General features: G+C 51.4%; 1 protein-coding gene across 2 annotated transcripts in view; it reads left to right on the plus strand.

The window, feature by feature from the left end:
- The first annotated feature begins 3,392 nt into the window (after positions 1–3,392).
- Positions 3,393–15,787, plus strand: part of LOC106857490 (protein CEPU-1) — a 358,506-nt gene continuing 346,111 nt past the window's right edge. Inside the window, exon 1 of one of the 2 annotated variants that reach the window (XM_088178001.1) lies at positions 3,393–3,411. Coding sequence is in view for 1 of the 2 variants with exons in the window: in XM_088177999.1 (XP_088034125.1) it covers positions 12,835–12,910 (76 nt within the window). In the remaining variant the exon portion in view is untranslated. Of the gene's footprint in view, positions 3,412–12,750; positions 12,911–15,787 lie in introns of those variants that run through there. The other variant, XM_088177999.1, reaches the window with a different exon arrangement.

The raw sequence follows: 15,787 nt of genomic DNA on the forward strand, positions 1-15,787 counted from the left end.
TGGGCACCATCCTCCCCCTCCACAGGCTGTGCAAGAGCCCAGGGGATTCGGGGATGATGCACAGTAGCCACAAGGTGAGCTCCAGAAAGCTCCAGTGACTCCTGGGGATCGCTGAGCTCAGGGCAAGAGCAAATGAAGGGCATTCTCTTGGAAAGAAAAGGCAGAGGGAAGGAGCCACAGCAGATCTTGGCACTGGGAATGTTTGCCACTCTAATGTTGCTGGCTGAAGTGTGATTTTTCTCTCTGCCAGTAGGTCTGTGTACACAGAACTTCCACTGCTGCTGCAATTACACCACTCTAAAGTGATTTTTCTGTCACTGCTTGTTCTGCCCAAGGAGCAAGACAACCTGTCCTGGTACCTTCCTCACCAATGGCACTGAGCCACTCATTGTCAACAGTATTTGGGTACCTATAAACCAGGGCAGCTGCTTGGGTCAATTTATTTATTGGCTGGAGTTGAAAAATTGGACCTAGAGGTTTATTCTAGTCTTCTTCTTCTTCTTAAGACTATTCTCAATTTTCATATTCTCAAATTCAATATATTCTGAATTATTCTCAAGGATAATCTCTCCAGCCACCATTCTGTGCTTTATTCTCCCCAGAATTCACCAGCAATTGCACAGCAGAATATGGCAGAGGGAGAAGGTTTGATTGAACCTTTCTCCCATTTGATTTCATTTGAATTTCTGACAATTGTGGTAACTTCAATGACCGACTTTGAGTCTTGGTTTCAGGCTTGGCCAGGCAGGATTTTACTTCCCAAGATCAGCTGAGGATCAGCTGCAGTGCTGCAATGAATTTAGGGCCAGAAGGGACTTTTAGATCACATAAACAGGCCCTGGAAAGTCATTAGATATCTCTTCCCTGAGCCTTGGATTTGGTGTTTGTCGAACATAAATCTTCTGAAAAGGTGTTCAGGGTTGATTTAAGGATCTCGGGAGATGCTGAACCCAGGGCTGCCATTGGTAGTGGCTTTTAAAGGTTAATCACCTTTGCTGCTAAACATTTGTGCTGTATTTAATTTGTCTGTCTTTAACTTTTTGGTTGTTGGTTATTGCAGTGTCTTTCCCTGCTGGGAGAAATCACCTGGCATTTTCTTTGCTCAAACTCCTTTCTCTCCCCCTCAAGACTAAAGAGTTTCCCTGTGTCCTTCAGCTGAGCTGTTTTATCATCCAATTTATCCTCACAGATTAGGGTGATGTATCCTCTTTTACCTTCCAGGTTTCTCCAACTTCCCCTCTTTGGTTATTTGATAAAAATTAGAAATTAAAAGGACTTTGTAAAGCTTGTTTTACAGGCCAACAATTTTCAGGGAATGGGAGAGGGTGAGGCGTGTGTTGTGCTGCTCCACTGCAGAAATAGCCCTGATAAGCAGAGGAGAACCCCGGATACTGCTGGGCTTGGGCCAGAAATGGGTGGGACAAATCAAAAGCTTTGTGTTTTAAAGAATGTAATAGATTTTAAATTGCATTTCCTTTAATGAATGACTCACGCAATTGCCGCAGCCTGAACACCTGCGCCCGAGAGCCGACGTCTCCGGAGAGACTTTTGCTTTTAACAATATTTATTATGCTGAGTGTTATGGCATTAGGAGGAATCAGGGAAGGAGGGAGGCTGCGGTCGTGGGCAGCATCAGGGCAGCCCTGGGTTATCCTCCCCCAGTGCTGCTGGAGTGTCTGCCAGGAATTTCCCAAAGCCTCTTTCCACCAGGCTGATCTGGAGGACAGGAGCAGGCTTTGCCCAAACTCCTCGTGCTGATTCCTCTCGGTCATCCAGGAGGGGAGATTGGACAAAGGAAAATGGCTTTGGGCTGACAGGATTGAATGGGATATTGGGAAAAAAATTCTCAGCTGTGTGGGTGGGCAGGCCCTGGCACAGGGTGCCCAGAGCAGCTGTGGCTGCCCCTGGATCCCTGGAAGTGCCCAAGGCCAGGTTGGATGGGGCTGGAGCACCCTGGAACAGTGGAAGGTGTCCCTGCCATGGCAGGAGTGGGATGGGATGAGCTTTAATGTCTTTTCCAGTCCAAACCAGTCTGGGATTCTGTGTTGCACCTTACAGTGCCTAAAGGGATTCCAGGAGAGCTGAAGAGGAATTTTGGGTGAGTGACAGGATAAGGGGGAATGGCTCCCCACTGCAGAGGCAGGGTTAGATGAACATCAGGAAGCAATTCTTCCCTGTGGGGGTGGTGAAGCCCTGGCACAGCTGTGGCTGCCCCATCCCTGGAAGTGCTCAAGGCTGGATGTGGCTCTGGTCTGGTGCAAGGTGTCCCTGCCCATGGACAGCCTTGGAACAGGACACAAACCCAGCCCTGGAGCCATGAGGGCCAGGATAACTCAATTCTGACCCTTTTTGCACAGGAGTGGATGATCTGGGAAGGCAGTTTGATACCATCTTGTGCAGTTATTTCTCATCCCCCCCACTCCAGCAGGGAGCAGGTCAGGGCTGAGATCCCATTGTGTGGGGCTGGAGGAGCTGTCTGGGAGCAGATCCCAGGCAGGGCTGTGGCTGTGCTGGCTGGAGGGAGACAAAAATATAATTATCTCAGCCCCTGGTGCTCTCTGTGCTCTGCCAACGCTTCTGCAGGCCAGAGGGCTGAGCTGATGTATTTATGCACCTTCCCCTGTCTGTGTTTAAACAGCACCTTGGAAAACGCAGTAAAAGAAGCCACAACTCTCCTCAGTGTCCTCTAGGGGTTTTAATTTATTTTTATGATGTTGGATCCTTGCTTTGTTGTGGGTTTTTTAGGTTTTTTATTTTTTTTCTCCCCGTGCTGGAAGTTGGCTTTGCTGCAGAGCAGAGGTGGTGCAGTGAAACAGAGGCCAGTGAATTGCAGAGTGTGAAGAGATATTGTGAGTTAGGATGGAGAGATGTGGCAGAGCTCCCAGTGATCTCTGGTGTTATTTTATACTCCATACATTTATAATCTGTCTGTATTTTTTCCCAATGGATCTAATTGTTTTGGGCCCTGTTTTTCCTGGAGCACAGCCAGGATTCCCTGCTCTGTTCATGTCTTAAGCCAGGCACTTCTGCTGCATCCCTGTGGGTAAATCCTGGTGTGAGCTGAGGGTGCTCAGTGCTTGAGGACAGAGTTACCCCCACATCAGACAGCCCCCAAAATTGCTGTGGAGCTTCTTCTAACATTTGCATTTTCCAACTCTGGATTCTGTGCAACAGGGAAGGTTCCTGTGTGAATCCTTAGGCCACTCGGTTATGCTCATAAAAAAATTGTTCAAAATAGTTTTATTGTTTCCCCCAGTGACTAAAATAGCAATAAACAGTAAAATTCTCTGCCTTTTGTGTGGGATGATCATCCTCTTCTCATTGCAGGCAGGACCAGGCTGATTTGAAGCCCCTCCAACTCTCCTGGCCATGCTGGATGCTCCCTCATCTCGAGGAGAAGACTTCTCTGAGGTACCTTATTTTTTGCTTTCGGTTTTCTCCAGGTTTGAGGTTTTCTGACTGTGAGATGATGTGTGCCTGGAGGGCACAGGGCACTTGTCAGAGCTCTGGGGGTGGTTTGTCCTGTGGCTGTGAGGTGCAGAGTGCCTGCACAGTGGGGTTTTGGGAGCGTGGTTTCATCTGGCTGGCATTAGGTAACCCTGTTCCATGCAGAACTGGAAGATTTTAAATACGATTTTGAAAACCTGGAGATGTTTCAAAGCTTATAAGGCTTTTGACCTGTCTCATTTATGCTCACCTCCTGCATTGCAAAGGGAGAAGCTTAGAAATGTGAATTATGTGAAATACAGTGTGAAATCTTTTGAGATGTCTAAATCATGTGCATATACACACAGACACTTCCATCTCCTTAAAACTTCATCTCTCCTTCCTCAGTGGATCCGGGTGCTGGGAGGATGCATGAGCAGCTGGGAGGAGGGGGAGCATTGCAAAGGCTTAGTGCTCCCCAGCTCCCATCCCCAGTGGATTCCTGCTCCTCTTTTTGCTTCCCTCTGCACTCCATCAGGACCCAAATGCAACATCCTCCTTCAAATCCCCTCTGGGATGTGGGGACAGCAGGAGCAACCCACAGCGTGCTCTGGGTTCTGCATTTCTGAGGCTTCCATGGCTGTTTTGATCCTTTATTTTCTATTTCACAAAGCTGAGACCTGTCACAAAATGTCTGTTAGGTGACACTTTAATGTTTCTCCCTAAATGTAAGTTTTCAGAATCTACCTGGTTTCCATATAAGTGTGTGCTCTTCCTGTTAATTTTTCAAGTGGGTATTTCAAAGCTGGTAGTTGTGCTCGGGCTCTCTGCTGTGCTGCAGAGGCTTTTTTATGGTCTTGTTAAAGAAAACAATAAGTTAAGTGTGTGCCAGGCAGTGTTGGAGGTGTGGAGGTGCAGGAGGGATGTGCAGCATCTTCCCAAGGATATTGGTGGGGAAAAAAAAAAACCAACCCAAAACTTCAAAGTTTTGAAAATTTCATCTGCTAAGGGGTGAGCCTCTGGTTCCTGCTGTCTCAGTGCCATCCCACCTCACTGTCTTTTGTTCCTGCTGGCTGCTCTGGTCCAGCACTGGCATCCCTTGGTGCCCATGGGGGGATTGGAGGGCAGGGACCACCTTTCTCCCTCCTGTGACATCGGAGCTCCCTTCCAGAGGCTGCTGTGGTTGAGAGGGAATGGAAGGGTAAGGAAACCACAAGGGAAAGGCAGCAAGAGGGAAGGAATGGAGGGAATGAATGAGACGGTTTGAGCAGCGTCAGTGATCCCAGGTTTTTGCAGTCATTCAGTGATGCTGTGTGTTTGCCATCTAATTCCATCCCAAACACCCTAAACTGGAAATAAAGCCCTGTTTAATAAACAGCACTCGGCATTTCATTTCCCTGAATATTCCGGGAGCAACTGCTCATTATTCTGATGATTTCCCCCCACTGTAATTATTCCAAACGACCATTCACAGATTCCACTGTTGACTTACACGTCCATGCAATCTCACACTGAAATATGTATATATTTTGGTGTCCTATTGAAAATTCAATAGGATCCAATTTCAATTGCTATTGCCTTCGCCACCGTGCCTCCCCTCTCCAATTTTCCAATGCTACAGCTGCACAGCAGAGAAGAAAGGATGCAGCAGACATAAACAGCAACGTCCAGCTGAAATGGGGAGAGAAAAATTACTTCCTTGTACTACCACACTCCTGACAAGAGCTGACTCTCTTTTTTCTGGATTTTTTTTTTTTTGTTCCTTTTTTTCCCACCTTTTCCCTTTCTTTTTCCTACCACATTCAATTTTCTAACTCTGCCAGGCAGGTTGCAAGACTAATCTTGAATGTGCTTTGAGCCTGATGTATAACACCACGGGCTTTTAAAGCTTGGGATGGGGGAGAAGGAGGAGGAGGATGTGGGGAATGCAATTAGTTTGGGGTGGCAGGATGAGCAGGAGAAGCTAAAATTGCAAATGAGGGTTATTTGGAGAATGCGAATCCCGTTCCTCCCAGGGCTGGTTTACCTGGCTCTCTCTTTTGGCAGATGGAGAGTGGGAGATGTGAATTAGATGGGAAAAAAAAATCCCTAGACAGTCTGCAGGGTCTCAAATGGCGCTTTCATCACAGCCAGTGTTTTGTAACGTGCATGTTTATTTTCCCCTTCATCTGGAGTACAAAGGATGTGGTGTTTGAGACCTGCCAGGGCTCCACTGGTGATGGGAGGCTGGGCTGCATTCGGAGGTGCCACCCCAGCTCTTGGGAACAGAGCAGGTGCCGGGTGGCTTTGAGCACTGCAGCAAAGGTGTTGTCACTGCTGCACCTTCCAGAGCTGAGAATATTCATCCATAAATAACAGCTGGTGGCTTTCTGTCTGTTCCCAGCTCCCAGAAAGCTCTCTCCAGGTGGGATTGTCTGAGACATCAAGGTGGCCGCAGGTTTCTTTATTGCCACAAGTCCAGCTGGTGTGGTGGGTGACTGCTGAGCCACCTCAGTGTGACCTCAAGCTTCAGAGGAGCTGGAAAAGAGCTGTGCAAGAGTTTTCTCCCCCAGAATTTAATATCCTGTTATCACTTTGGAAGAGATGGTTAGAAATGCAAAAATTTGAGGGCGCGTATATCTTCCAACACCTTCCAGGACAGCTGGCTGAGTCTTTGTCTCCAATCCCCAAGTCAGAGAGAGAGCTTGAGGAGGGGAACAAAAGGGAAGGGAAGGTAGGGATGTGCCAGGGCTGTGTCACCCTCAAGGCCAGCAGCACACACACGGCAGCAAACAGCCACTATCTCCTCAAGCTGTCTGTTTGCAGAGTCTTTGCCCATGCAACGGTGCTCTCCCCACGTGGACTTGTTGCCTCCTTGTAATCCGTGGGTAAACAGACTTTTAATCAGCTGGAAAGCAGGGAGAGGAGGCGGTGAGCCACGATAAGAGTCCAGTTGGGATGGGGACTGATGGTGGGTGGGTGCTGGGAAGCATCCCTGCAATATCTTTGGAATACAGAGAACAATGGTTTGTTTGAGGGAAGGGAATGAATGAAGGGGACAGTGGGACCAAGCAGAGCATGGCCTCTGAGCACCTCTCCAGAGGCTCCTACTGCCTTGGTTTGCTTCTGTGTTACTTGAAATCGGGAATTTTATGTAGAGAATAAAATTTCCTGGAGAATAACATTTCCCTAATAATAACATTTTCCGTCCTTGTGCACTGGATAAGGGCAGGGTACTGAGGGCACTGCCATGCTGCAGGGATGCAGGTCACTGCTCCCTCTGAGCTGCAGATTTGAGATGTTTGGGGACATTCAGCCTGGGAAGGTTCTGGGTGGCTCTTGCCTGATGCTGTCTCATGTCCAGGTGGACACTTTGCCTGGCTGATCCAAACCCTCCTCCATCCACCCTCTCTTTCTGCTCCTTCTGCTGTGAAAACCACGTTATCCCTCAGCACTTACTTTGCCATCAAAGAGCCACAGAATATCCCGACTGGGGTGGGGTGATCCCATCAAGTCCAACTCCAGGTTCAATTTGAAGGGGAAACAAGGTGTGCTCAGTGCTGGGGTTTTCATCTCCCGAGGGTTCTTTGCAAGGTGCTGGGGTGCCAGAGGTGCTGCAGATGTAGCTAAAAGCAGCCTCAGCCAGAGGCCTGGGATTTGGGAAGGTGCTGTGGGCTCTGGGAGCCAGGGCAGTGACCCGGTGCCCTACAGTACATGGCATTACCGTGTTTAATGTACTCAGCGCTAATCTTTCTCTAAACACAGGCGATCTTGCTGAGTTCAGCACGGAAAGAGCAATAACCAATGAAGGAGATGAGATTAAGAAAACTCACAAGAATCAAATGTGCTAGAAAGGGCTGGGGAAGTGCCAGGGGCACTGCAGTAAATGACCTCCCTGGGAATCGAGGACAAATGAAATCCATGCCCCGTGTCTCTCTCTCCTCCCAGGCGCCTTGTGCCAATGCTGGAGCCCTCCCCTCCCTGGTGGGGCCATAGATGTTGCTTTCAGGGTTATTTTTGCACTGGAATACAACAAATCCTCTGTGCTATGGGGCCGAGGCGAGGATCCGTGTCGCTGCATTCAGAAAAACTAACCTCTCGAGCTCAAGGAGAGCTGCTTCAGTTGGCAGCAGAATTATTCTGTCTGGAACAGCCTTGAGAGGGCAAACAAAACCTCTGAGCTGTGGCTCTCGTTTCCAAAGGCTCTCTGCAGGCAGGGATGCTGGTGAGAGTGGCTTTTTAAATTATTATTGGTGAGCCAGAAGCAGCCAAAAATTGCCCCAAATGCCACCAGGATGGGATGAAAATCTGGTGCAGCATCCTGAGGGAGTTGGTGTCCCAGTCTGAGCTTTGCTGGGCCGGATGTGGAAAAGTCTTGGGAACAACTTGCAGGTGCTCAGTGGGCATTGTGGGGTTTATATCCCAAAGGATGGGATGGTGGAGGTGATGGGGGTGGATGGAGGTTCTCCCCCAGCAGCCTGAGGATGTCCTTCACGGATCCCAGGCATCCCAAATGTGCTGCCTCAGATCCCTACCCCAGCACCGTGCAGCCTCGCAGGCTGCGAGGATGACTTGGCAGTGATATATTTACTACAATTACCATCTCCCTTCCCAGAGGAGGAAAAAATAGATGAATAATATGTTTTGAAGGTGTCATGGAGTGAAAGCAAGAGAGGAGCTTGAGCCTGAACTTATGAATAACTTATAGGCTTCCTCCCTTCATGCAGCTGCTCCGTTTGGGCTTATCTTTCTCACCCGTAGGAAGTGTAATTAAAGGAGCACCCGTGGGCACGAGTCTGTCTGGCTCCGTGTGTCCCCTGCACGCCAGGGCACGGGGGTGCTGGAATGCCTTTGTGTGGACACGTGGGCCGGGCTATGTGTGGAGCTCGACAAATTCTCCCCCTTGTCAAGAAAAAAGGGTCATTTTGCACATAATTCATCGCTGGCGTTTTTGGCAGAGTGGTGGAAGCGTTGTCTTAACTCTCTCCTTGCACTGGTGAGCCATGAGCAGAAGTAATTTCGGATGGGGAAACGCTGCAAGGGGAAGCAGGTGAGCCCTGCAAGCCTTAAAATCCACGAGATTTTGGTTCTGTTCATGACACAGCTGGAAATTCCCTCCCTGGACTCATGTGGTGGCTTAGCCTTCCCAAGTCTTATTTTTCCAGCCCTAAAATGAGAAGTAATTTGCTCTTGTCTCAACACCTTCCTCTGCTTTCTCTATTTTGACTTGAGGAGCTCAAGGGAGGGACTGTTTTTACCAGGTGTACACACGGAGTTGAATATAATGGAACCGGGATCTTATCAAAGGCATGCCAATGCTATTGTAATGCATATAGTAATTATAGGGATGTATATGGAGGGATGATGAAAAAAAACCCAATGAAACATGGCATTTCCCTCTGGAAAAAAATGTTAGCAGAATAAAACCACGCCTGGGAGTATGTCAGTTCCAGCAAAAAATGTCTATTAAAAATTATGCAGTGCTGTTCAGCAAGGTCACAGCGCTCCTTTTAGAGCCAGTTAGAGGTTTCCTTGCAAAGCAGCACTTTTTTTTTTTTTCTTTTTTCCCTGCAGACTTTTAGCCAAGGTGTTGTGTTTTGGGCTTTTATTCAGATTTAGGGGTGGAAAAAAATTGAATTTCATAGAAATTTTGCAGGACTTTGTGCCAAAAGGAGCCTTCTGCATCTTGATATGCACGGAGGGATGGTGTCCTTGGTTAACACCAAGTATAAATATATATTTATATATGATTTCCAATGAATAACTTGTTCCCCCCATGCCTATCTCAGGAATGCAGCCCCGCTATCTGCATGTTCCTATCAGCCCAGCACATGGATATGGACGGGTGTAATGGAGATATTAGGCATTTATTGCAATGCATTCCGTTGAACATCACCTGCTGCTCAACATGAAAAGTTGATGTTCCACAAAGCCACAAGCCAAAGGCTCCTTAAGAGCTGCTCTGGTGCATCGGGTAAATATCCGTGCTCGGAACGAGCACTGTGTGGATTAATAATGCATGGAGCAAATCTGTAGGAAGAGCAGCGACTGTGCAGGGCTGACTTAGGAACTGCTCTCCCTGCTTAGGCAAATAGGCAGGGAAGTTGTGTTTTTTAAAGCATAATGTGTTGGTAATAAACCAGACTAACCTAATCGACCACTTCCAGCTGCTCTGAGCACAGTCACTGGCTCGGCAAGCTGGGGTCAAAGGAGCTTTGCCAAGGGTGGTAAAAATTGCAGTGTGGCATCTTATTGTAGGCAATTTATGCTGGTGGGATGGTGGGGAAGCAGTGGGGAGGTGGAGATGGGATGGGGTTAGGAATCTTTCCCCCTCTGAAAGGGTTTTCCATCAGCTGGTGGGTGCTGGGGTGGCTCTGGAGCAGAGGAACACTCCAAGCCCTGACATCGTGACGAGATTAAATCCTTCATACCCTGTATTTGCTTCTGGAGAAGTATCCTGCACCATGGGTCATTAGTGCTACTGTGCTCGTTAGCTCCTCCTGTCCTAATGAGCTCGGAGGTGGTGGAGGCCCTGGCAGGGCTGGTACCAGGATTGGGGTCAATTCTCCAACCACAGCCCCAGGCTATGAAATCTCAGCCCCTGCCTTGCCCCCTTTCCCTCGCCGTTGTTTCTGCTTTTTGGGTACCAGTTGTCCTTGATTCTCCAGCTGGAAAGGAATTGTTCTGTCACTACCCTGTGAAGAGAACTCACTAACACCTAATATGAAGTTCCAGAGTTACACACTAAGCAGCAGAGAATCTGACAATATAAAAGCTGAAACCCAAGGCATCACCAGGAATTGGTGGTGGAGAGCCCTGGATCCATTGGAACTCCTCGAGGTCTGTGGATTGAGCCAAGCCTAGGGAGGGGTAAAGGAAGGAGAGCTAAGAGCCCTGTGTGTCAGTCTGCAGCTATTTTTTGGCAGGGCCCCAAGGATATGGATGGATCCGAGCAGTGGAGGTGCTGGGGAGCACCCAAGGATGGGTGAAATGCACCTCGTGTGTGCCTGGGGACAGTGTCACCCTTTGGCTGGCTGGTGGCAGGGACGTGCAAGCATCAAACAGGGCTGGTGGGAACATCCAGCCCCAGCTGCCAATCCCTCCCAAATTCAAATGTTTGACCTTTGAATCATTGCCAGGTCTGTGGATGGGGCTTGAGCAGAGGGACCTGTGCTTTGTCACCTCCCTGCAGCACAACCAGCCTGGGTCTGACTCGGAGTCTCTCTGGGTGATAAACACAGCTGGATTTCCAAGAGTTTGCAGCCAAGTCTTCTTCTGAGTTGCAAAGTGAACAGCTCAGATTTTTGGAAGCCTCTGAGGAGGCATAAATACAAAAAGCCAGGATATCTTTAATTTTTTTTCCTCTTTGTCATTTTTTTTTCTGGCTATAATGTTGTTTGAAGGGGCTGTGAGTCACCTCGAGCAATGAAATGAGACATCCTCATCACTTATGAAAATAATATTTAATGTGATAGCTTTTATTTAGGTTGTTTTAAAGGGGTCTCTGTGGGTTCATTGCCTCAGATATTCTTTTTATTGGACAAAGGGTGGAAATAATTTAAGGTTTTGTTTCAAGGACCTTTTCTGGGTAGGCATGTGGGGGTCATGCTATTGATGTTGGGTTGTGGTGTGGACAGATGTGTTTGGTTTGGGAATCCTGAATTGGAGAAAAGTCTATTTTATTTCTGATGCTGTGAAATAGGGACCTGTAGTTGGCATGGGCAAGGAGCTGAACTAACAGGGACGTGTTAAAACCTAAACTGGGTCCAAGGGCCCCAAAAGCTGCTCAGAGCAAGAGGTGGGCTTGGTGTAAGGAATCAGATGAGCGTGGTTACAGCACATAAAAAAACCCCTTGGTCTGGACTAAAAGGAGATTTCTGCTCCAAATGGAAGAGCTTTTCCTCATTAAATTTGCTTTTAGAGCCATTTCCACGTGGGTTTAGGTATAAAAGGGGAAGAGGCTTGTTGGGACTGTCCTGCAGACACCAGACCCCCAGGAACAGGCACCCCTCTTCCTTTTGGGCCAGGAGGGTGGGACATGGGGTGTGTGTGTGTGAACCCCTCCCACCATCGTGCAGGTGGGGAAACTGAGTCCCAGCATTGCTGCAGGAGGGATTCACCCCCTTTGCCAGTGGGAAGAGCTTTGGGGGGGGATTGCACGGGTGCTGTGGGGGTGTGTGGATGATGGAGAAGGGGTGTGGATGCTAAAGGGGAAATGTAGGGAGGTGCAGATGCTGGGGGAATTTCGGGGGATGTGGATGCCCAGGGGATGCAGGTGCTGGATCCCAGGGGATTTGGTGGCACGTGGGAATTGGGGGATGCAGATCCAGATGGAGGGGGTGCAGATGCTGGGGGGAAGTTTGGGAGTTGAGGCTGCCATCAATGAGGGGCGTGTGGGTGCTGAGGGAGGGGGAGCTCAGTGGGGTGCAGGTGCCTGGAGGGGGGTGGGTGCAGATTCCGGTGGGGTTAGGGGGCTGCAGATGCCCGGGGGGCACAGTTTGGATGCTTGGGGTGAAGTTGGGGACAGCAGGTGCCGGGGGTGTGGATGTTGGTGAAGTTATGGGGGTGCAGATATCGGTGGGGTCATCGGGGTGCACATGTTGGGGTGTGGGTGCCGGTGGGGTTATGTGGGTGCAGATGTTGGGAGTGCAGATGCTGGTGGGGTTATGGGATGCAGATGTTGGTAGGGTTATTGGGGTGCACATGTTGGGGATGCAGGTGCTGGTGCGGTGCTCGGGGTGCAGGTGCCGGTGGGGTTTAGGGGGTGCAGGTACCGGTGGGATTAGGGGGTGCAGGTGCCGATGGGGTTATGGGGGTGCAGGTACCAGTGGGGTTATGGGGGTGCAGGTGCCGATGGGGTTATGGGGGTGCAGGTACCGGTGAGATTAGGGGGTGCAGGTACCGGTGGGGTTATGGGGGTGCAGGTACCGGTGGGATTAGGGGGTGCAGGTGCCGATGGGGTTATGGGGGTGCAGGTACCGGTGAGATTAGGGGGTGCAGGTACCGGTGGGGTTATGGGGGTGCAGGTACCGGTGGGATTAGGGGGTGCAGGTGCCGGCAGGGTGCGGGTGCCGGCGCGGGGGGGCCCCGCAGCCAATGAGTGCTGCGCGGGGGCGGCTGCGTGCGCGGCCGGCGGCGTGTTGCAGCCGGGCGGCGTGTGCGGGCCGGAGCGGCGGGCACGCAGCGCCTGTCCTCGCACCTGCAACCCCTTCCGACCCCCTTCCCCCCCCCTTTTTTTTTTTCTTTTGGGTTTTTTCCCCCCTCCCCCGCCCTTCGGTGATTTTTCCCTTTTTTTTTTTTTTTTCCCCCTTCCTTTTCCTTCCCCCCCCCTCCCCCCCCCCCGCCCCTCTTCCTGCGCTTTGCTCTGGGAAAACGCTGGATTTTAAACCTCTCCCCGCCCGGCAGTGAGTGGGGAAGGAGAAGGAAAACATGGCCCAGGCCAAAATGCACCACCCCATCTCTTGGGTGATCTTCGCCGGGATGGCCGCGCTCCTCCTCTCCCAAGGTAGGGAACGCCGCGGGGGACGCAGCCCGGGCGGGCGGAGGATGCGCGGTCCCACAGCAGCACCCTCCAAGGGGGCTGGGGGACGGGAATCCCCCCCAGAGTGGCGATGAGCATCCCTCCAGAGCGGGGACAGAGCTGGGAAAGGATCCCCAGCCCGCTGTGAAGTTGCGGGGGATGCGGATGCGGGTACGGCGCAGGAATTCCCGGTGCACCGGGCTGGTGGCGGGCGGGCGGGGGGGGAACGACACTTCTCCCCTGGCGTCCTGATGATTTTTGTGGGTGCGGAAGGACTCTGCCATCCCAGCACAATTCCGGCAGGATCAATGATCCAACAGGCTGAGGGGCAGGAGGGGCCGGGGCTCCTCTGTGCTCCCCCCACGCCTTTGCTTTTCCAGCAAGGTCGTCCGAAAAACTCGGTGCAGCCCCGCTCCTGCCGGGCTGCGAGTTGGGAAGTGCTCACCCAGCCTGTCCCGGATCAGCACGGCTGCCTCCCCCACCCGCGGGATGGTGCTCGGAGGGGAGACGGAGACTGTGCAAGGGATAAAAAAAAAGAGCAAAAAGCGATGGGAAAAGGAGGGGGGGAAGAGGCGGCAGGAGCCAGCCCCATCTGGCCGGGAGCGCCGAGCCTGTCAGCTCGCGTTAGGCTCCTCGCAGCCATCTGGAGGGGCTGTGGGAGCGGGGTTTCCTCCATGGGAGGGGAGGATGGAGCCGCATCCTGCCCCGGGCCGCCGCGGGAGCCCGGGATGCGCAGCGGGATGCGCCAGGGGCGGCTGGTACCGGGGCTCCGGGCCGGGATGCGGACACTTCTCCGGGAGATGGAGGCACCCCGGGAGGGGAGGCAGGCGCTCCTTGGAGCATGGATGCACCCCCGGGGCCAGACGGATGCACGCCGGGGGATGCAGGGCTCCTCGGGGCGGGGATGAGGGTTCTCCTGAGGATGGATGGACCCGGGGGGTGAATGCACCTCCTCCTCTTCCTCAGCCGGATCCAGCCACCCCTGCGCTGCTCCGAGGTGCCCACCGAAGGCTGGCAATGCCCAAATCAGCGCAGCCTCGTCCCCCGTGTGCCGGGTGCGCTGCAGCAGCACTCGGGTGGGCTCTGGGAGCCCGGCCGGTGTGGGGCTGGGGGCTGCGGTGTGGGCAGAGATGCTGCCTGGGGGTCTCCCACCACAAAACTTCTCGGTGCTGGGCAGGCTCCTGCGGGGGGAGAGCCCCCCGAGCCGTATCGACCGGCACAGGCTGCTTGACATGCACATCACACGCCAAAGCATCGCTCCTCTTCGCCTTCCTCCCGCTCTCCCTCCTTTCTCCTTCTCCCAGGGTTGCTGCTCCCTGCTTGGCGTGCCGGCATTCCAGCATCCCAGGGGCATCCCAGGGGCATCCCAGGGGCATCCCAGGGGCATCCCAGGGGCATCCCAGGGGCTTCCCGGGGCTTCCAGCCCTGGCCCCCTCGGCTGCCACCTCTGCAGGGAGCCCGGGTGGGGTGTGAAGGGTCGGGGCTTCCCAGGGAGAGGGATGAAGCGGCGCCTTTCCCTCCTCACTTTTCCTGCCCAGAATTTGTGCTTCATTTATTTTATTATTTCATTATTTTATTATTTTTTAATGCTTGCTTTGGGGGCTCCCAGACTTGGCTTCTTTACAGTCTTATTCCATGCCTCTGCTCATCCTTCCTGCTTCCTCTCCCTGCTTCTATCAAAGCTTCCAGATCAGAAAGTAGTTGGTTTTTTATTTCTTTCTTTATTTGTTATTTTTGTAACTCTCCTGGGTAGCAGAGCATTGGGGAGGAATGTGCTGCCTCCCTAAGCCCAAAATCACCCAATTCCCTGATGTGGGTGCCAAAAGTCCCTGAGTCTCTCCTGGAATGAGGAAAATCTGGGAGCCACGTTGCTCTGTGGTCTGGGGAGGACCAAGGACCCCAGAGCTGTGGGGAGCTGGTGAAATATTGCACAGGGCAGCTTTAGACAGCAAAAAGTTGGAGCCTTTTTTAAGTTGGGAATTGCTGCATTGTTGGAGGGAAGGAGTTCCCTTGGGAGTGTTTTTTCTTGCATAATTTTATTTAAGAGTCATTTTTAAAAACCCCCAAACACACCCTACAAATAATTTTGTATTTTAGCACAAACTTTTATAGAGTTTTGAGAAATTTGGGTTCATTCAACAACAAGGTAATATTTAAGTTTACATGCAGTGCTGAAAATCAGCAGTAACATGCTTCTGCTTCATGAATTCTTCTGATAATCACAGTAGTTTTTGGAATTCATAAGTTTTCTCCCTCGTTTGGTGTCCAGAAGTGGAGCTGGCTTGTGTTTGAAAACATGAAAATTATTGTCATGCAGGAAAACCGTGTTTTGCACAAATCTCCTCCAAATATCTCCAGAGATGTGTGCTGCCCTCTGCAGCGGTTCATCCATACTCCAGGTCCTTTCCCTATTTCCAGCCAAACAAACAATAAGAAAAGTGGTTTGTGAGTGTGCTTGAAGGGAAAGTGGAGCGTGAAGTGGGATCATTCAGGAGCGTTTGGCCACCTGCATTTGTGCAAACATCTGTGGGTCCTCCAAGTTCTGTAGATTCGCTTCGGTAGAAATTTTGTAGATTTGTTGGATTGGTGGAATTGTGGCCCTAAAATGGGAGCTGTTAAATGCTGTGTCTGCCAGGAAGGAGCCCCCTGAGTGCTTCCATGTCCAGCTTGGTTGGACAGGACACCAAGCTGGGTGCTGGTGCTGGAGAGAGAGAGAGCAATGCTGGGGCATTGCTTGGATGCTGCATCCCCTTGGGAAGGAGCTGGAGGTGCCCATTGCATCCACTCACAAGAAGGATGGAGCCAGAAAATGTCCAGCCACAATTTGGGGAAGGAGACGGAAAGAGGGGAGGTTGCAGAGGG

Source organism: Sturnus vulgaris, chromosome 23 (assembly GCF_052056855.1).
Source record: "Sturnus vulgaris isolate bStuVul1 chromosome 23, bStuVul1.hap1, whole genome shotgun sequence".
Taxonomy (NCBI): domain Eukaryota; kingdom Metazoa; phylum Chordata; class Aves; order Passeriformes; family Sturnidae; genus Sturnus; species Sturnus vulgaris.